A 21,584-nucleotide genomic window follows, 5' to 3' on the forward strand; every position below is an offset into this window, starting at 1 on the left:
CTGGCTGGTTGGCTGCCTGGCTGATTGGCTGGTTGGCTGGTTGGCTGCCTGGCTGGTTGGCTGCCTGGCTGATTGGCTGGTTGGCTGCCTGCCTGGTTGGCTGGTTGGCTGCATGGCTGGTTGGCCGCCTGGCTGGTTGGCTGCCTGGCTGGTTGGCTGGTTGGCTGCCTGGCTGGTTGGCTGCCTGGCTGCCTGGGTGGTTGGCTGCCTGGGTGGTTGGCTGCCTGGGTGGTTGGCTGGTTGGCTGCAGGGCTAGGTGATGGGGAGCAGTACCCCTCCTCTCCCCCATTTTGCTTCTCCCTTTACCCCTCCTCTTCTATCCCCCTATCTCTAGTTACGAGCCCTCAGCCATGGGCCCAAAGCTTCTTAATTCTCATTAGCACTGGTAATGGGGTCTCACTACACAAATTAACTTTAGTCATGGGTTTGAGATAAACCCTGACATCCTCCTCTACACCCCCCCACACACACGTAACTCCCCGCTGAGCTTCTCCTCCCTTCCATGCAGTCAGCATCTCAGTGGGACTGTGGCTCTGACTATCTCTGGTGTATTTCAGGTTTAAAAAGGCTTCTGAAGTTTGTCATTTCTGCTTTGAAATTTCAGATTTGATTTTCCCTTACGAAAAATGGATCAACCCCTACAAAAATGTCTATTAATTTAATTATAATCCACCATAACAATTCACATTTCCTGTTGCTGCAGGATTATTTTCCTGCTGTAGAAAACTGGCTCAAATTAAGATCTTACATCTGTATGGGTTAAAGTCAGGGGAAGTATATGTACTGTATAAGTGTGTGTAGATGTGTGTCCACGCAAGTGCACGTGTGTGTGTACTCACGGTCCTCGCGGGTTTGGATGTACAGGACATTGCTCCTGACCCCGTCCCCAGCCTGTGTGTAGGCCAGCACCTGGACACTGTAGTTAGTGAACTTCTCCAGCCCTCTCAGCTCCACCTGCTCACGAGTTGTAGTGATGTTCTGCATCTCTCCCCATTCTGACAGAGAGAGGTAGAGAGAGAGGGGGGGGGGGGAGAGAGAGAGAGAGAGAGAGAGAGAGAGAGAGAGAGAGAGAGAGAGAGAGAAAGAAAGAGAAAGTGATAGGAGAGAGAAAGTAAGCCTTGTTTGCTCATGAATCTCAAGTGCACAAATTGGGAGGACAATACAGGTTAGGGAAGGTAAACAACTATATATTTTTAATTCCAGGTAAACCAAAGACAGATTGGGAATGGGGCGTGTGAAGGGTTAGGAGCCAGATGAGGAGAGGGGTGTGAGTTAAGGGTTACCACACACAGAGACAGACAGGTGGGGAGCACAGTTAGAGTGTTTGGTACAGGTTCACACACCCATGTCAGACATCAGACAGACAGGTGGGGCCATGGGTTTGGGATTTAGTTAGAATGATAGTTGTGATAATTACTCTGCATCGGCCCCTGTGCCTGGCCCCCACAGCACCCACCTCCATCAGGGAAGAGGGACCAGAACACCACGCGGTAGCCCTTCAGCACGCCATGCAGCGTCAGACGCGGGGGCTCCGCCCATGTGATCACCGCCTCGTCTGACGTCACCGAGATGGCCCGCACGTTCTGGGGTGGCTGGCTGGGCACTGGGGGTAGGAGAAAGGTCATAGGTTAACATCACAGAGGGCTATAGTGTATGTTATTGAACACAGCTATCTCTGACTAATAGGACAGAAATTATAGTAATTGCAAAAAAATACTATTTATTCCAATCTTCAACTTTCAATCACTGCAACGGGGAGAGAAACAGATGTAGAAAGTGAGGGATGACAGAGAGAGAGAGAGAGAGAGAGAGAGAGAGAGAGAGAGAGAGAGAGAGAGAGAGAGAGAGAGAGAGAGAGAGAGAGAGAGAGAGGGGCAGGTATAGCCGTCATTGTAAATAAGAATGTGTTCTTACCTGACTTGCCTCGTTAAATAAAGGTTAAATAATAATAGTAAGGATGAAGGGAAAGAGGGATACACAGTAGCATATAACAGGGCAGACTGGACTGATAAGGGTTAACATGAAGGATGTTGATGAGATGCAGACTGGACTGATAAGGGTTAACATGAAGGATGTTGATGAGATGCAGACGGAGAATAAGGGTTAACATGAAGGATGTTGATGAGATGCAGACGGAGGATAAGGGTTAACATGAAGGATGTTGATGAGATGCAGACTGGACTGATAAGGGTTAACATGAAGGATGTTGATGAGATGCAGACTGGACTGATAAGGGTTAACATGAAGGATGTTGATGAGATGCAGACGGAGGATAAGGGTTAACATGAAGGATGTTGATGAGATGCAGACTGAGGATAAGGGTTAACATGAAGAATGTTGATGAGATGCAGACTGGACTGATAAGGGTTAACATGAAGGATGTTGATGAGATGCAGACGGAGGATAAGGGTTAACATGAAGGATGTTGATGAGATGCAGACGGAGGATAAGGGTTAACATGAAGGATGTTGATGAGATGCAGACTGGACTGATAAGGGTTAACATGAAGGATGTTGATGAGATGCAGACGGAGGATAAGGGTTAACATGAAGGATGTTGATGAGATGCAGACTGGACTGATAAGGGTTAACATGAAGGATGTTGATGAGATGCAGACGGAGGATAAGGGTTAACATGAAGGATGTTGATGAGATGCAGACGGAGGATAAGGGTTAACATGAAGGATGTTGATGAGATGCAGACGGAGGATAAGGGTTAACATGAAGGATGTTGATGAGATGCAGACTGGACTGATAAGGGTTAACATGAAGGATGTTGATGAGATGCAGACTGGACTGATAAGGGTTAACATGAAGGATGTTGATGAGATGCAGACGGAGGATAAGGGTTAACATGAAGGATGTTGATGAGATGCAGACTGGACTGATAAGGGTTAACATGAAGGATGTTGATGAGATGCAGACGGAGGATAAGGGTTAACATGAAGGATGTTGATGAGATGCAGACGGAGGATAAGGGTTAACATGAAGGATGTTGATGAGATGCAGACGGAGGATAAGGGTTAACATGAAGGATGTTGATGAGATGCAGACGGAGGATAAGGGTTAACATGAAGGATGTTGATGAGATGCAGACGGAGGATAAGGGTTAACATGAAGGATGTTGATGAGATGCAGACTGGACTGATAAGGGTTAACATGAAGGATGTTGATGAGATGCAGACTGGACTGATAAGGGTTAACATGAAGGATGTTGATGAGATGCAGACGGAGGATAAGGGTTAACATGAAGGATGTTGATGAGATGCAGACTGGACGGATCAGGGTTAACATGAAGGATGTTGATGAGATGCAGACGGAGGATAAGGGTTAACATGAAGAATGTTGATGAGATGCAGACTGGACTGATAAGGGTTAACATGAAGGATGTTGATGAGATGCAGACGGAGGATAAGGGTTAACATGAAGGATGTTGATGAGATGCAGACGGAGGATAAGGGTTAACATGAAGGATGTTGATGAGATGCAGACTGGACTGATAAGGGTTAACATGAAGGATGTTGATGAGATGCAGACGGAGGATAAGGGTTAACATGAAGGATGTTGATGAGATGCAGACGGAGGATAAGGGTTAACATGAAGGATGTTGATGAGATGCAGACGGAGGATAAGGGTTAACATGAAGGATGTTGATGAGATGCAGACTGGACTGATAAGGGTTAACATGAAGGATGTTGATGAGATGCAGACGGAGGATAAGGGTTAACATGAAGGATGTTGATGAGATGCAGACTGGACTGATAAGGGTTAACATGAAGGATGTTGATGAGATGCAGACGGAGGATAAGGGTTAACATGAAGGATGTTGATGAGATGCAGACGGAGGATAAGGGTTAACATGAAGGATGTTGATGAGATGCAGACGGAGGATAAGGGTTAACATGAAGGATGTTGATGAGATGCAGACGGAGGATAAGGGTTAACATGAAGGATGTTGATGAGATGCAGACGGAGTATAAGGGTTAACATGAAGGATGTTGATGAGATGCAGACGGAGGATAAGGGTTAACATGAAGGATGTTGATGAGATGCAGACTGGACTGATAAGGGTTAACATGAAGGATGTTGATGAGATGCAGACTGAGGATAAGGGTCAACATGAAGGATGTTGATGAGATGCAGACGGAGGATAAGGGTTAACCTGAAGGATGTTGATGAGATGCAGACGGAGGATAAGGGTTAACATGAAGGATGTTGATGAGATGCAGACGGAGGATAAGGGTTAACATGAAGGATGTTGATGAGATGCAGACGGAGGATAAGGGTTAACCTGAAGGATGTTGATGAGATGCAGACGGAGGATAAGGGTTAACATGAAGGATGTTGATGAGATGCAGACGGAGGATAAGGGTTAACATGAAGGATGTTGATGAGATGCAGACTGAGGATAAGGGTTAACCTGAAGGATGTTGATGAGATGCAGACTGGACTGATAAGGGTTAACATGAAGGATGTTGATGAGATGCAGACGGAGGATAAGGGTTAACATGAAGGATGTTGATGAGATGCAGACGGAAGATAAGGGTTAACATGAAGGATGTTGATGAGATGCAGACGGAGGATAAGGGTTAACATGAAGGATGTTGATGAGATGCAGACGGAGGATAAGGGTTAACATGAAGGATGTTGATGAGATGCAGACGGAGGATAAGGGTTAACATGAAGGATGTTGATGAGATGCAGACGGAGGATAAGGGTTAACATGAAGGATGTTGATGAGATGCAGACGGAGGATAAGGGTTAACATGAAGGATGTTGATGAGATGCAGACGGAGGATAAGGGTTAACATGAAGGGTGTTGATGAGATGCAGACGGAGGATAAGGGTTAACATGAAGGATGTTGATGAGATGCAGACTGGACTGATAAGGGTTAACATGAAGGATGTTGATGAGATGCAGACGGAGAATAAGGGTTAACATGAAGGATGTTGATGAGATGCAGACGGAGGATAAGGGTTAACATGAAGAATGTTGATGAGATGCAGACGGAGGATAAGGGTTAACATGAAGGATGTTGATGAGATGCAGACTGAGGATAAGGGTTAACATGAAGGATGTTGATGAGATGCAGACGGAGGATAAGGGTTAACCTGAAGGATGTTGATGAGATGCAGACTGGACTGATAAGGGTTAACATGAAGGATGTTGATGAGATGCAGACGGAGGATAAGGGTTAACATGAAGGATGTTAATGAGATGCAGACGGATGATAAGGGTCAACATGAAGGATGTTGATGAGATGCAGACGGAGGATAAGGGTTAACATGAAGGATGTTGATGAGATGCAGACGGAGGATAAGGGTTAACATGAAGGATGTTGATGAGATGCAGACTGGACTGATAAGGGTTAACATGAAGGATGTTGATGAGATGCAGACGGAGGATAAGGGTTAACATGAAGGATGTTGATGAGATGCAGACTGGACTGATAAGGGTTAACATGAAGGATGTTGATGAGATGCAGACGGAGGATAAGAGTTAACATGAAGGATGTTGATGAGATGCAGACGGAGGATAAGGGTTAACATGAAGGATGTTGATGAGATGCAGACGGAGGATAAGGGTTAACATGAAGGATGTTGATGAGATGCAGACGGAGGATAAGGGTTAACATGAAGGATGTTGATGAGATGCAGACGGAGGATAAGGGTTAACATGAAGGATGTTGATGAGATGCAGACTGGACTGATAAGGGTTAACATGAAGGATGTTGATGAGATGCAGACGGAGGATAAGGGTTAACATGAAGGATGTTGATGAGATGCAGACTGGACTGATAAGGGTTAACATGAAGGATGTTGATGAGATGCAGACGGAGGATAAGGGTTAACATGAAGGATGTTGATGAGATGCAGACTGAGGATAAGGGTTAACATGAAGGATGTTGATGAGATGCAGACGGAGGATAAGGGTTAACATGAAGGATGTTGATGAGATGCAGACGGAGGATAAGGGTTAACATGAAGGATGTTGATGAGATGCAGACTGAGTATAAGGGTTAACATGAAGGATGTTGATGAGATGCAGACGGAGGATAAGGGTTAACATGAAGGATGTTGATGAGATACAGACTGGACTGATAAGGGTTAACATGAAGGATGTTGATGAGATGCAGACGGAGGATAAGGGTCAACATGAAGGATGTTGATGAGATGCAGACGGAGGATAAGGGTTAACCTGAAGGATGTTGATGAGATGAGGGTTAACCTGAAGGATGTTGATGAGATGCAGACTGGACTGATAAGGGTTAACATGAAGGATGTTGATGAGATGCAGACGGAGGATAAGGGTTAACATGAAGGATGTTGATGAGATGCAGACTGGACTGATAAGGGTTAACATGAAGGATGTTGATGAGATGCAGACGGAGGATAAGGGTTAACCTGAAGGATGTTGATGAGATGCAGACTGGACTGATAAGGGTTAACATGAAGGATGTTGATGAGATGCAGACGGATGATAAGGGTCAACATGAAGGATGTTGATGAGATGCAGACGGAGGATAAGGGTTAACATGAAGGATGTTGATGAGATGCAGACGGAGGATAAGGGTTAACATGAAGGATGTTGATGAGATGCAGACGGAGGATAAGGGTTAACATGAAGAATGTTGATGAGATGCAGACTGGACTGATAAGGGTTAACATCAAGGATGATGATGAGATGCAGACGGAGGATAAGGGTCAACATGAAGGATGTTGATGAGATGCAGATGGAGGATAAGGGTTAACATGAAGGATGTTGATGAGATGCAGACGGAGGATAAGGGTTAACATGAAGGATGTTGATGAGATGCAGACGGAGGATAAGGGTTAACATGAAGGATGTTGATGAGATGCAGACGGATGATAAGGGTCAACATGAAGGATGTTGATGAGATGCAGACGGAGGATAAGGGTTAACATGAAGGATGTTGATGAGATGCAGACTGGACTGATAAGGGTTAACATGAAGGATGATGATGAGATGCAGACGGAGGATAAGGGTCAACATGAAGGATGTTGATGAGATGCAGACTGGACTGATAAGGGTTAACATGAAGGATGATGATGAGATGCAGACGGAGGATAAGGGTCAACATGAAGGATGTTGATGAGATGCAGACTGGACTGATAAGGGTTAACATGAAGGATGTTGATGAGATGAGACTGCAGACTGAGGATAAGGTTAACATGAATGATGTTGATGAGATGCAGACTGGACTGATAAGGGTTAACCTGAAGGATGTTGATGAGATGCAGACTGGACTGATAAGGGTTAACATGAAGGATGTTGATGAGATGCAGACGGAGAATAAGGGTTAAGATGAAGGATGTTGATGAGATGCAGACGGAGGATAAGGGTCAACATGAAGGATGTTGATGAGATGCAGACTGGACTGATAAGGGTTAACATGAAGGATGTTGATGAGATGCAGACTGGACTGATAAGGGTTAACATGAAGGGTGTTGATGAGATGCAGACTGGACTGATAAGGGTTAACATGAAGGATGTTGATGAGATGCAGACTGGACTGATAAGGGTTAACATGAAGGATGTTGATGAGATGCAGACTGGACTGATAAGGGTTAACATGAAGGATGTTGATGAGATGCAGACTGAGGATAAGGGTCAACATGAAGGATGTTGATGAGATGCAGACTGGACTGATAAGGGTTAACATGAATGATGTTGATGAGATGCAGACTGAGGATAAGGGTTAAGATGAAGGATGTTGATGAGATGCAGACGGATGATAAGGATTAACATGAAGGATGTTGATGAGATGCAGACGGAGGATAAGGGTTAACATGAAGGATGTTGATGAGATGCAGACTGGACTGATAAGGGTTAACATGAAGGATGTTGATGAGATGCAGACGGAGGATAAGGGTTAACATGAAGGATGTTGATGAGATGCAGACGGAGGATAAGGGTTAACATGAAGGATGTTGATGAGATGCAGACTGGACTGATAAGGGTTAACATGAAGGATGTTGATGAGATGCAGACTGGACTGATAAGGGTTAACATGAAGGATGTTGATGAGATGCAGACTGGACTGATAAGGGTTAACATGAAGGATGTTGATGAGATGCAGACTGGACTGATAAGGGTTAACATGAAGGATGTTGATGAGATGCAGACTGGACTGATAAGGGTTAACATGAAGGATGTTGATGAGATGCAGACTGAGGATAAGGGTCAACATGAAGGATGTTGATGAGATGCAGACGGAGGATAAGGGTTAACATGAAGGATGTTGATGAGATGCAGACTGGACTGATAAGGGTTAACATGAAGGATGTTGATGAGATGCAGACTGGACTGATAAGGCTTAAGATGAAGGATGTTGATGAGATGCAGACGGAAGATAAGGGTTAACATGAAGGATGTTGATGAGATGCAGACGGAGGATAAGGGTTAACATGAAGGATGTTGATGAGATGCAGACGGAGGATAAGGGTTAACATGAAGGATGTTGATGAGATGCAGACTGGACTGATAAGGGTTAAGATGAAGGATGTTGATGAGATGCAGACGGAAGATAAGGGTTAACATGAAGGATGTTGATGAGATGCAGACGGAGGATAAGGGTTAACATGAAGGATGTTGATGAGATGCAGACTGGACTGATAAGGGTTAACATGAAGGATGTTGATGAGATGCAGACGGAGGATAAGGGTTAACATGAAGGATGTTGATGAGATGCAGACTGGACTGATAAGGGTTAACCTGAAGGATGTTAATGAGATGCAGACGGAGGGTAAGAAGCAGACGCGTGTGGACAGAGGACAATGTGTCCAGCTGTGTGATAATTGCAGTTGTAGAAGCAGCAGCGGCAGACAGACAGACATTCTGCGTGTGTTTTAGTTATCACTACCATTATCATAATCAGGATCTACATCTAGCTCTGTCATTAAGGCTGCACACACAGGGGAGAGGGAGGGACGAAGATGTTGTCTGTCTGTCTGATGTAAAGATGAAAAAAGAGAGTATTGAGAGAAGGAGACAGGGGGATTCCCCAATGAAAGCAAGGGGAGAGAGATTGAGGAGAAAAACAAATTGAATGATAAAAAAAGAAAGGGTGTGAATTGAAAGGGAATACAGAGGAAACCAGTGAAGAAGAGAGAGGGGAAGGAAGAGAGAGAGGCAGAGTGGCCAAGCATATTCATAGAGTAATGGGCCTCTCTCTCTAAGTCTAATGAGGGAGCTAATTAGAACTGGAGAGTGATGGGGGATGTGCTGCATGTTCATCTCCTCCATTTTGTCTCAGAGGCTGTGTGTGTGAGAGTGTGTTTGCACAACTGAATCAATGCATGGTGCATCTCTATTCTTATTGGCGCATCTCTATTTTCTATTCATGTCGGCAAGTTAAACAAATCCACCTGTTCTGTTATGCGGATGACACACAGCTCTATCAGACCCAGTGACCAAGCTTGTGTGGCTACACTTCACATGTCTCTTGCTGACATCAAATGTTGGATGTCGGACAATTTTCTCCAGCTCATGAGAATAAATCTTAGGTTGTTGTATTTGGCCCCCACCTTGCTAGAACCCAGATTGTAAATGACCTTGGTCATTTGTCTACCAAAGTCAAAACTACTGACAAAAGCCTTGGTGTCTTCTTTGACCCTTTACCTAAACCTTGAACTGCATGTACTGCTTTTATCATCTAAAAAATATAGCTAAGTCTTTTATTTCAGTCACTGATCTGGCAAAGTTATACTTGCTTTTATTTCCTCACAACTAGATTACTGTAGCTCGTTGTAGACATGTCTCAGAAATCACTCCATCATCTACAAAATGCTGCAGCTCGGCTTTTAACAGAATGTTACCATATTACCACACCTATTTTAGCTTGGCTACCAGTCACGTTTAAGCCTAGGCTTGGTTTAGCCCCGTCCTATATCTCAGATCCTTTATCTCCCTACGAGCCAGGACGCAGCCGGAGATCCTCTGAAGGGACCTGTTGATCATTCCAAGTCTAGGTTGAAAACGAAAGGAGACCAGAGATTTGCCATTAGGGCCCCTAGACTTTGGAATGTTCTGCCAGAGCAGATCAGGCTCGCAGATTCAGTGCATCTTTTGAAATCCCTTCTGAAGACCCACTTTTATAAAGGTGCTTTTAATGTGTGATTTGAATGAGCCGTCTTGTTTCATTCTCCTTCCTCCTGTCTTTGTTTCTTTGATTGCACTTTCATTGTATTATTTTATGATGTGAAGCACTTCGTTACCTGTATCGAAAAGCACTATACAAATAAATAATAATGATTACAAGCAGAGTATGAATCTCCTCCCATCACCAACCCCGCCCTCTCTCTCTCTCTCTCTCTCTCTTGCATTCACCATCCCTCCCTACCACACAACCTCAAGTCTAGCTCCCTCCCTCCCTCCCTCCCTCCCTCCCTCCCTCCAGTCTTACCATCCTCCAGTGTGGTAGCGTTGATCTCACTGCTAGAGGGGCCAGTACCAGCCCTGTTGAAGGCCTGGACCACCACTCCATACTGGGCAAACTTCTTCAAGTTGCCCAGAGTGTACACCTCGCTGTCCCCTGTGGCCTTCATCTCCACAATGCTGTACTGGCCGTTACTGCCCGGCCCGTTCTCACGGTAACCAATCTGGTAGCCCCGGATCACCCCGTTCTGAAGCTCCTTCCTGGGGGCCTGAGAGGGAGAGGCAGAGGACAGCTCTGTCAGGACGCTGACTGGAGATCAATGATGGTTAGTTTGAATGTCTCAGTTGTTATGGTATTATAGCATGAAGGAAAAGAGGCATGATGGTTAATGACGTTTACCCTCCATGTGACCCGTATGCTCTGCGACGTCATTGGCTGGAGGATCACGTCCATAGGGGGCCCATCAGGTTCTGTTGGCGTGAGATGTTGAAATGAGGGTTTCAATGACACCAAACAAGACAGCATTTTAATTAGGGGTGTGTTTGTGCGTGTGTGTGTGTATATATAAGTGTGTGTTAGACTTACGTGCTTCTTCAGTGCTGATGGTGAGCTCCTTGCTAGGCTGGCTGCGTCCGATCTTGTTGAAGGAGTACATGCGGATGCTGTAGACACAGGCAGGGTGCAGCTCCACGATGTTAGCCTGGTTGTTAGTGGGGGAGATGTTCCTGGTGGTGTACTTGTGATCCCAAGTATCTGTAACAAATAGAAGCAGATAGAGAGGACATTAGAGGACCAGAGAAAAGGGAGTTAGATTGAGGACAATAGGGATGTGAGGGTTTACAGGGTTGGACTGGTTGGACTCGTACCAGACTTGTTCTTATACTCGATGTCGTAGCTGGTGATGATGCTGTTGCCATCGAACCTCTGGATCCAGCGCAGGTTCATACTGCGGTCCTTCACCTCTCTCACCTCCAACTCAGGAGGGTCAGGAGGCTCTGTGTGTGTGAGTGGAGGATGTTAGGTATCAATTTGACCTCAATCGCTGGTCGGCCAACAGTGAGCCTATGTGCAGTAATAGCAGAGTGCGAGAGATAGGCACCTTGCACGGTAAGCTGGATGAGTCCTCGCCCCTCTCCGTATGAGTTGATGGCATGGCAGGAGAAGAAGACTGAGTCCCCGCGCTCCGCTGGCTTCAGCTGCATGGGGACAGCAACACACATAGAAGACAGAGAGACGGCATGGAATATTTAGTGGTCAAAACTACCCAGCATACACTACTGTACCCTTTAGTACTTTCATCTCAACTTAATTGAGCTCTGTTCTAAATTCTAATGCTCTTCAATTTCAATTCTCTCTCAATATTTTGCCCTCTTTCATCAGTGTCTAACCTTGAGCGTGGAGATGACCTCGTCCCCTTTCTTGTTGATGGTGATGGAGTAGCGGGGGTTCCTCTCGGCGTCGATGACGGTGTCGCCCCTCTCCCAGCGGATGATGATGGGCTGCTCTCCCCGCGCTGTGCAGTTCAGCTCCTTCACCTGGCCCTTGATGGCCATAGTGGTGTTGGGGTGTGACGTGATCATGGCTGGAACTGGAGACACACACAGAGAGATATTCATGAATATTATAAATAGATATGGCGAAATGAGAGAAGGAAAGAGGGATGGGTATTTGAAAAATCAAGGAACTGTACAGGTGTGTAGAAAATAGAAATCGACCCTCCATCACTATCTGTTTTCATTTCACGCTCCGAGCCCTCGTGGCCCTCCCGCCCCCCCTCCTCTCTTCCCCACCTCTCTCCCCCACCTCTCTCCCCCTCCCGCCCCCCTCCTCTCTTCCCCACCTCTCTCCCCCTCCTCTCTTCCCCACCTCTCTCCTCCTCCTCTCTTCCCCACCTCTCTCCTCCTCCTCTCTTCCCCACCTCTCTCCTCCTCCTCTCTTCACCACCTCTCTCCCCTCCCACCCCCTCCTCTCTTCCCCACCTCTCTCCTCTCTTCCCCACCTCTCTCCCCCTCCTCTCTTCCCCACCTCTCTCCCCCCCTCTCTTCCCCACCTCTCTCCTCCTCCTCTCTTCCCCACCTCTCTCCTCCTCCTCTCTTCCCCCACCTCTCTCCTCCTCCTCTCTTCCCCACCTCTCTCCTCCTCCTCTCTTCACCACCTCTCTCCCCCTCCCACCCCCTCCTCTCTTCCCCACCTCTCTCCTCTCTTCCCCACCTCTCTCCCCCTCCTCTCTTCCCCACCTCTCTCCTCCTCCTCTCTTCCCCACCTCTCTCCTCCTCCTCTCTTCCCCACCTCTCTCCTCCTCCTCTCTTCCCCACCTCTCTCCTCCTCCTCTCTTCACCACCTCTCTCCCCCTCCCACCCCCTCCTCTCTTCCCCACCTCTCTCCTCCTCCCCTCTTCCCCACCTCTGTCCTCCTCCTCTCTTCCCCACCTCTCTCCTCCTCCTCTCTTCCCCACCTCTCTCCCCCTCCTCTCTTCCCCTCCCCCATCCTCTCTTCGCCTCCCGCCCTCCCGCCCCCCCCTCTCTTCCCCTCCAGCCCCTCCTCTCTTCCCCACCTCTCTCCTCCTCCTCTCTTCCCCACCTCTCTCCTCCTCCTCTCTTCCCCAACTCTCTCCTCTCTTCCCCACCTATCTCCTCCTCCTCTCTTCCACACCTCTCTCCTCCTCCTCTCTTCCACACCTCTCTCCTCCTCCTCTCTTCCCCACCTCTCTCATCCTCCTCTCTTCCCCACCTCTCTCCTCCTCCTCTCTTCCCCAACTCTCTCCTCTCTTCCCCACCTCTCTCCTCCTCCTCTCTTCCACACCTCTCTCCTCCTCCCCTCTTCCTCTCCGCCGGCATGGGTTATTGATCTGAGGGGTTCCTGCTGTTTTGTTTTCATCACCAATTCATCAGAACCTTTCTTTTCTTCAAACCACACACAGCCAGGACACACAGGACAGCCAGGACACACAGGACAGCCAGGGCACACAGGACAGCCAGGACACACAGGACAGCCAGGACACACAGGACAGCCAGGACACACAGGACAGCCAAGACACACAGGATAGCCAGGACAGACAGGACAACCAGGACACACAGGACAGCCAAGACACTGGGCCTGGGTCAAACAGGAGGGGAGAACCAAGCTCAGCCCAGGCCTGGGTCAAACAGGAGGGGAGAACCAAGCTCAGCCAGGGCCTGGGTCAAACAGGAGGGGAGAACCAAGCTCAGCCAGGACCTGGGTCAAACAGGAGGGGAGAACCAAGCTCAAACAGGAGGGGAGAACCAAGCTCAGCCAGGGCCTGGGTCAAACAGGAGGGGAGAACCAAGCTCAGCCAGGACCTGGGTCAAACAGGAGGGGAGAACCAAGCTCAGCCCAGGCCTGGGTCAAACAGGAGGGGAGAACCAAGCTCAGCCAGGGCCTGGGTCAAACAGGAGGGGAGAACCAAGCTCAGCCAGGACCTGGGTCAAACAGGAGGGGAGAACCAAGCTCAGCCAGGGCCTGGGTCAAACAGGAGGGGGAACCAAGCTCAGCCAGGGCCTGGGTCAAACAGGAGGGGAGAACCAAGCTCAGCCAGGACCTGGGTCAAACAGGAGGGGAGAACCAAGCTCAGCCAGGACCTGGGTCAAACAGGAGGGGAGAACCAAGCTCAGCCCAGGCCTGGGTCAAACAGGAGGGAGAACCAAGCTCAGCTAGGGCCTGGGTCAAACAGGAGGGGAGAACCAAGCTCAGCCCAGGCCTGGGTCAAACAGGAGGGGAGAACCAAGCTCAGCCAGGGCCTGGGTCAAACAGGAGGGGAGAACCAAGCTCAGCCCAGGCCTGGGTCAAACAGGAGGGGAGAACCAAGCTCAGCCAGGGCCTGGGTCAAACAGGAGGGGAGAACCAAGCTCAGCCAGGGCCTGGGTCAAACAGGAGGGGGAGAACCAAGCTCAGCCAGGACCTGGGTCAAACAGGAGGGGAGAACCAAGCTCAGCCAGGGCCTGGGTCAAACAGGAGGGGGAACCAAGCTCAGCCAGGGCCTGGGTCAAACAGGAGGGGAGAACCAAGCTCAGCCAGGGCCTGGGTCAAACAGGAGGGGAGAACCAAGCTCAGCCAGGGCCTGGGTCAAACAGGAGGGGAGAACCAAGCTCAGCCAGGGCCTGGGTCAAACAGGAGGGGAGAACCAAGCTCAGCCAGGACCTGGGTCAAACAGGAGGGGAGAACCAAGCTCAAACAGGAGGGGAGAACCAAGCTCAGCCAGGGCCTGGGTCAAACAGGAGGGGAGAACCAAGCTCAGCCAGGACCTGGGTCAAACAGGAGGGGAGAACCAAGCTCAGCCAGGGCCTGGGTCAAACAGGAGGGGGGAACCAAGCTCAGCCAGGGCCTGGGTCAAACAGGAGGGGAGAACCAAGCTCAGCCAGGACCTGGGTCAAACAGGAGGGGAGAACCAAGCTCAGCCAGGACCTGGGTCAAACAGGAGGGGAGAACCAAGCTCAGCCCAGGCCTGGGTCAAACAGGAGGGGAGAACCAAGCTCAGCTAGGGCCTGGGTCAAACAGGAGGGGAGAACCAAGCTCAGCCCAGGCCTGGGTCAAACAGGAGGGGAGAACCAAGCTCAGCCAGGGCCTGGGTCAAACAGGAGGGGAGAACCAAGCTCAGCCCAGGCCTGGGTCAAACAGGAGGGGAGAACCAAGCTCAGCCAGGGCCTGGGTCAAACAGGAGGGGAGAACCAAGCTCAGCCAGGGCCTGGGTCAAACAGGAGGGGAGAACCAAGCTCAGCCCAGGCCTGGGTCAAACAGGAGGGGAGAACCAAGCTCAGCCAGGGCCTGGGTCAAACAGGAGGGGAGAACCAAGCTCAGCCAGGGCCTGGGTCAAACAGGAGGGGAGAACCAAGCTCAGCCAGGGCCTGGGTCAAACAGGAGGGGAGAACCAAGCTCAGCCAGGGCCTGGGTCAAACAGGAGGGGAGAACCAAGCTCAGCCAGGACCTGGGTCAAACAGGAGGGGAGAACCAAGCTCAGCCCAGGCCTGGGTCAAACAGGAGGGGAGAACCAAGCTCAGCCAGGGCCTGGGTCAAACAGGAGGGGAGAACCAAGCTCAGCCAGGACCTGGGTCAAACAGGAGGGGAGAACCAAGCTCAGCCAGGGCCTGGGTCAAACAGGAGGGGGGAACCAAGCTCAGCCAGGGCCTGGGTCAAACAGGAGGGGAGAACCAAGCTCAGCCAGGACCTGGGTCAAACAGGAGGGGAGAACCAAGCTCAGCCAGGACCTGGGTCAAACAGGAGGGGAGAACCAAGCTCAGCCCAGGCCTGGGTCAAACAGGAGGGGAGAACCAAGCACAGCTAGGGCCTGGGTCAAACAGGAGGGGAGAACCAAGCTCAGCCCAGGCCTGGGTCAAACAGGAGGGGAGAACCAAGCTCAGCCAGGGCCTGGGTCAAACAGGAGGGGAGAACCAAGCTCAGCCCAGGCCTGGGTCAAACAGGAGGGGAGAACCAAGCTCAGCCAGGGCCTGGGTCAAACAGGAGGGGAGAACCAAGCTCAGCCAGGGCCTGGGTCAAACAGGAGGGGAGAACCAAGCTCAGCCAGGACCTGGGTCAAACAGGAGGGGAGAACCAAGCTCAGCCAGGGCCTGGGTCAAACAGGAGGGGAGAACCAAGCTCAGCCAGGGCCTGGGTCAAACAGGAGGGGAGAACCAAGCTCAGCCAGGGCCTGGGTCAAACAGGAGGGGAGAACCAAGCTCAGCCAGGGCCTGGGTCAAACAGGAGGGGAGAACCAAGCTCAGCCAGGGCCTGGGTCAAACAGGAGGGGAGAACCAAGCTCAGCCAGGACCTGGGTCAAACAGGAGGGGAGAACCAAGCTCAGCCCAGGCCTGGGTCAAACAGGAGGGGAGAACCAAGCTCAGCCAGGGCCTGGGTCAAACAGGAGGGGAGAACCAAGCTCAGCCAGGACCTGGGTCAAACAGGAGGGGAGAACCAAGCTCAGCCAGGGCCTGGGTCAAACAGGAGGGGGAACCAAGCTCAGCCAGGGCCTGGGTCAAACAGGAGGGGAGAACCAAGCTCAGCCAGGACCTGGGTCAAACAGGAGGGGAGAACCAAGCTCAGCCAGGACCTGGGTCAAACAGGAGGGGAGAACCAAGCTCAGCCCAGGCCTGGGTCAAACAGGAGGGGAGAACCAAGCTCAGCTAGGGCCTGGGTCAAACAGGAGGGGAGAACCAAGCTCAGCCCAGGCCTGGGTCAAACAGGAGGGGAGAACCAAGCTCAGCCAGGGCCTGGGTCAAACAGGAGGGGAGAACCAAGCTCAGCCCAGGCCTGGGTCAAACAGGAGGGGAGAACCAAGCTCAGCCAGGGCCTGGGTCAAACAGGAGGGGAGAACCAAGCTCAGCCAGGGCCTGGGTCAAACAGGAGGGGAGAACCAAGCTCAGCCAGGACCTGGGTCAAACAGGAGGGGAGAACCAAGCTCAGCCAGGGCCTGGGTCAAACAGGAGGGGGAACCAAGCTCAGCCAGGGCCTGGGTCAAACAGGAGGGGAGAACCAAGCTCAGCCAGGGCCTGGGTCAAACAGGAGGGGAGAACCAAGCTCAGCCAGGGCCTGGGTCAAACAGGAGGGGAGAACCAAGCTCAGCCCAGGGCTGAGAGAGAGAGAGAGAGAGAGAGAGAGAGAGAGAGAGAGAGAGAGAGGGCCTGAGAGAGAGAGAGAGAGAGAGAGAGAGAGAGAGAGAGAGAGAGAGAGAGAGAGAGAGAGAGAGAGAGAGAGAGAGAGAGAGAGAGAGAGAGAGAGAGAGGCTACTCACTCTTGACAGTAAGAACCATGCTCTTGCTGATGTCAGAGCCCACTCCGTTGGAGGCCTGACAGAGGTAGTATCCCCGGTCATCCTCCAGGACGTGACGGATCAGCAGGGAGCCGTTCCCCATGATCTGGATCCGACCAGTCAGAGGCACAGGGTGGTACTGCTGGGGGTTCCCTATACCTACAGGGAGGAACGGCACGGACAGGCCAACTCAAAGTCACCCATAGTGGTCATGGTTTCTAATCTAAGTTATGATGTTACAGTAGAGAATAAAAATACAAAAATGGTCTAATTGTCTCTTTCATCATCAATTTGAATTGATGATGAAAATGATTATGTATTTTTGGACAAGTTATTTTACTAAGATGAATGGAATAGTAGACAGTAATTTAGTTGATGTCAGTGCTGCAGGGTCTTTACCTTTGGCGTGTTTCCACATGACTTTGGGAGGAGGGTATCCCTCCACAGAGCAGTTGAGTACTCCTGCCTTCCCATAGATCCCATCCTGGTTGTTAGGCTGTACCACAAAGCGAGGGGGAACTGAGGTGAAAAAGGTATATTGGTTACAATCAGTATAGAATAACAGTCAATATACATGATAACATCTCTAAAATGGTGGAGGTTCTTCATTATTCACCAATAATAACTATTCATTTCAAATAACACTTATACCCAATCAGCCCTTCCCTTGATTCTTCAACACCACACATTTTTCATCCCTCTTGCTGCATCTCACCCACCACCTTTTTTCAACCACCTCCTCCCATCTCTTCCCATCTCTTCCCCTCCTCCCAACTCTTCCCCTCCTCCCATCTCTTCCCATCTCTTCCCCTCCTCCCATCTCTTCCCATCTCTTCCCCTCCTCCCATCTCTTCCCATCTCTTCCCCTCCTCCCATCTCTTCCCATCTCTTCCCCTCCTCCCATCTCTTCCCATCTCTTCCCCTCCTCCCATCTCTTCCCATCTCTTCCCCTCCTCCCATCTCTTCCCTTCCTCCCATCTCTTCCCATCTCTTCTCCTCCTCCCATCTCTTCCCCTCCTCCCATCTCTTCCCCTCCTCCCATCTCTTCCCCTCCTACCATCTCTTCCCCTCCTCCCATCTCTTCCCCTCCTCCCAACTCTTCCCCTCCTCCCATCCCTTCCCCTCCTCCCATCTCTTCCCCTCCTCCCACCCCTTCCCCTCCTCCCATCCCTTCCCCTCCTCCCACCCCTTCCCTCCTCCCATCCCTTCCCCTCCTCCCATCTCTTACCCTCCTCCCATCCCTTCCCCTCCTCCCATCTCTTCCCCTCCTCCCACCCCTTCCCCTCCTCCCATCCCTTCCCCTCCTCCCATCCCTTCCCCTCCTCCCATCTCTTCCCCTCCTCCCATCCCTTCCCCTCCTCCCATCTCTTCCCCTCCTCCCACCCCCTCCCATCCCTTCCCCTCCTCCCACCTCTTCCCCTCCTCCCATCTCTTCCCCTCCTCCCTCTCTCACCGGTGACGATCAGTTGTCTCTCCCAGCTGACGGTTGCCGCGGCGTTGCTAGCAATGCAGGTGTAGTTGCCGTTGTGCTTCAGGGTCACCTTGGAGATCTGCAGGGAGCTCATGAACTCCTTGGTCTCTATGCCAACGCCGGAGGCTGAGCCAGGCACGATAAGCTGCCCATCTTTGTGCCAGGTGATGCGGATAGGCATGTCACCTGACGACACCACGCAGGCGATGTACATCAGCTTTCCCACCGACGTGGAAGGGATGTCAAAGGGCTGGATCAGGGGCGGCACTGGGGGGCAGAGGTTACAGAGGTCAGGGGTTAGAGGTCAGAGAAAGGGAGAGCGTGAGAGAGTGTGTGGACTGGATTGGACACCTTGGGTGTAGAGAGAGGGGCACAGAGCAGGCTGTTGTTGGCCAGTGTAGTATGCCCCCTGACTTGCCCACCCCTGCCATCTCCACTAGCCCATAATAGGGGCTCTGATTAGAGGCCAACTGGCGGAAGAAGTCATGCCGTTGCCATGGTAGCGGAGGGGGTGGGGGTGGGGGGTGCTACAGCTGAGATATCTAGGGGATTTAATCTGGGCCTCATTATGATTAATCTAATTAAATCAGGGACACACACACACACACACACACACACACACCTCTACAGCTCCCCCAACACACACACACCTCTACAGCCCCCAACACACCACACACACACACCTCTACAGCCCCCCAACACACCACACACACACTTATACAGCCCCCCATCACACCACACACACACCTCTACAGCCCCCCAACACACCACACACCCTTCTCTACAGCCCCCCAACACACCACATACACACCTCTACAGCCCCCCAACACATCACACACACACCTCTACAGCCCCCCCAACACACCACACAAACACCTCTACAGCCCCCCAACACACCACATACACACCTCTACAGCCCCCCCCAACACATCACACACACACCTCTACAGCCCCCCAACACACCACACAAACACCTCTACAGCCCCCCAACACACCACCTCACACACCTCTACAGCCCCCAACACATCACACACACACCTCTACAGCCCCCCCAACACACCACACAAACACCTCTACAGCCCCCCAACACACCACATACACACCTCTACAGCCCCCCAACACATCACACACACACCTCTACAGCCCCCCCAACACACCACACAAACACCTCTACAGCCCCCAACACACCACCTCACACACCTCTACAGCCGCCCCCCACACACACACCTCTACAGCACCCCCACACACACACCTCTACAGCCCCCCCACACACACACCTCTACAGCCCCCCAACACACCACACACACACCTCTACAGCCCCCCCACACACCACACACACACACCTCTACAGCCCCCCCAACACACACATACACATCCCTCTACAGCTCCCCCCCCCCACACACACACCTCTACAACCCACTCAACACACACATAGACATCCATATAAAGCTAGATGCTTTTAACACCATGGTGTGAAGACCCTATTGAGCTGAGTGTCTGGTTACGTCTAGGAAGAAACCTTGCCCAAACGTTGATGACTTTCAACAAATCCACTGCATTGTAGTGAACAGCCTGCCATTGGTAGTTTTCATACCTACTCCCTTTCCCATACCTGTATTTCACCTTTGCCCCTACCCCTTGTCCCCCACCCCTGTCCAGTCCCCTACCTTTCACAGTGACGTGGACAGTCTGGTCGATGGAGGTCTGTGGCTGTATGAGCACACTACACAGGTAGGTACCCTCGTCCATGCCCTTCTGCACATCACTCAGCCTCAGGGTTCCATTCTCATACACAACCTGCCGATGGTTGTCAGGCAGCAGCATGCCGTCCTTAAACCACTTGATAGAGTAGTATGGGTAACCAATCACACGACAGGTTATAAAGGTGTTCCTTCCAGCTACAGCCGTGATGTCACGCATCTCCCTGATCCTAGGAGAACCTGGAGACATAGAGAAGAGAGGGAGGACAGGAGAGAGGAGGAGAGGAGGGAGAGACATGGGGTGGAAGATAAGAGAGAGGACATGGGAGCAAAAGGGAGCAGAGGAGGAGGGGAGAGAGAAGATAAAGGTTGGGGAGAGAGTGATAGAGTGATTGGGGCAGATTGAGGGGTAGAGAGGGAGGACAGGGGAGAGAGTGATTGGGGCAGATTGAGGGGTAGAGAGGGAGGACAGGGGAGAGAGTGATTGGGGCAGATTGAGGGGTAGAGAGGGAGGACAAGGGAGAGAGTGATTGGGGCAGATTGAGGGGTAGAGAGGGAGGACAGGGGAGAGAGTGATTGGGGCAGATTGAGGGGTAGAGAGGGAGGACAGGGGAGAGAGTGATTGGGGCAGATTGAGGGGTAGAGAGGGAGGACAGGGGAGAGAGTGATTGGGGCAGGTTGAGGGGTAGAGAGGGAGGACAGGGGAGAGAGTGATTGGGGCAGGTTGAGGGGTAGAGAGGGAGGACAGGGGAGAGAGTGATTGGGGCAGGTTGAGGGGTAGAGAGGGAGGACAGGGGAGAGAGTGATTGGGGCAGGTTGAGGGGTAGAGAGGGAGGACAGGGGAGAGAGTGATTGGGGCAAATTGAGGGGTAGAGAGGGAGGACAGGGGAAAGAGTGATTGGGGCAGGTTGAGGGGTAGAGAAGGAGGACAGGGGAGAGAGTGATTGGGGCAGATTGAGGGGTAGAGAGGGAGGACAGGGGAAAGAGTGATTGGGGCAGGTTGAGGGGTAGAGAGGGAGGACAGGGGAGAGAGTGATTGGGGCAGGTTGAGGGGTAGAGAAGGAGGACAGGGGAGAGCGTGATTGGGGCAGATTGAGGGGTAGAGAGGGAGGTTAATGATGCCTCCTAATCATACTGGTAATATTTGTAATATCTATGAATTATTTGTGTTTTCTAAGTGATTGTGTGTATGGGTGTATGCACGTGTTTGACTACATTACCCTCAGTAACACTGTCCTAAGGTCTTGATGAGAA

At 51.0% G+C, this 21,584-nt stretch overlaps 1 protein-coding gene across 2 annotated transcripts in view; it reads right to left on the reverse strand.

Moving 5' to 3' along the window:
- Nucleotides 1-21,584, reverse strand: part of LOC118390775 (cell adhesion molecule DSCAML1-like) — a 162,122-nt gene that overhangs the window by 33,830 nt on the left and 106,708 nt on the right. Inside the window, exons 8-19 of one of the 2 annotated variants that reach the window (XM_052457100.1) lie at nt 20,298-20,570; nt 18,613-18,897; nt 17,559-17,678; nt 17,142-17,318; nt 11,788-11,987; nt 11,499-11,595; nt 11,266-11,394; nt 10,985-11,152; nt 10,799-10,869; nt 10,427-10,667; nt 1,457-1,603; nt 840-995 (exon numbers count right to left, since the gene is read on the reverse strand). In XM_052457100.1, the coding sequence (XP_052313060.1) occupies nt 840-995; nt 1,457-1,603; nt 10,427-10,667; nt 10,799-10,869; nt 10,985-11,152; nt 11,266-11,394; nt 11,499-11,595; nt 11,788-11,987; nt 17,142-17,318; nt 17,559-17,678; nt 18,613-18,897; nt 20,298-20,570 (2,064 nt within the window). Of the gene's footprint in view, nt 1-839; nt 996-1,456; nt 1,604-10,426; nt 10,668-10,798; nt 10,870-10,984; nt 11,153-11,265; nt 11,395-11,498; nt 11,596-11,787; nt 11,988-17,141; nt 17,319-17,558; nt 17,679-18,612; nt 18,898-20,297; nt 20,571-21,584 lie in introns of those variants that run through there. The other variant, XM_052457099.1, reaches the window with a different exon arrangement.

This window comes from Oncorhynchus keta, chromosome 11 (genome assembly GCF_023373465.1).
Source record: "Oncorhynchus keta strain PuntledgeMale-10-30-2019 chromosome 11, Oket_V2, whole genome shotgun sequence".
Classification (NCBI taxonomy): domain Eukaryota; kingdom Metazoa; phylum Chordata; class Actinopteri; order Salmoniformes; family Salmonidae; genus Oncorhynchus; species Oncorhynchus keta.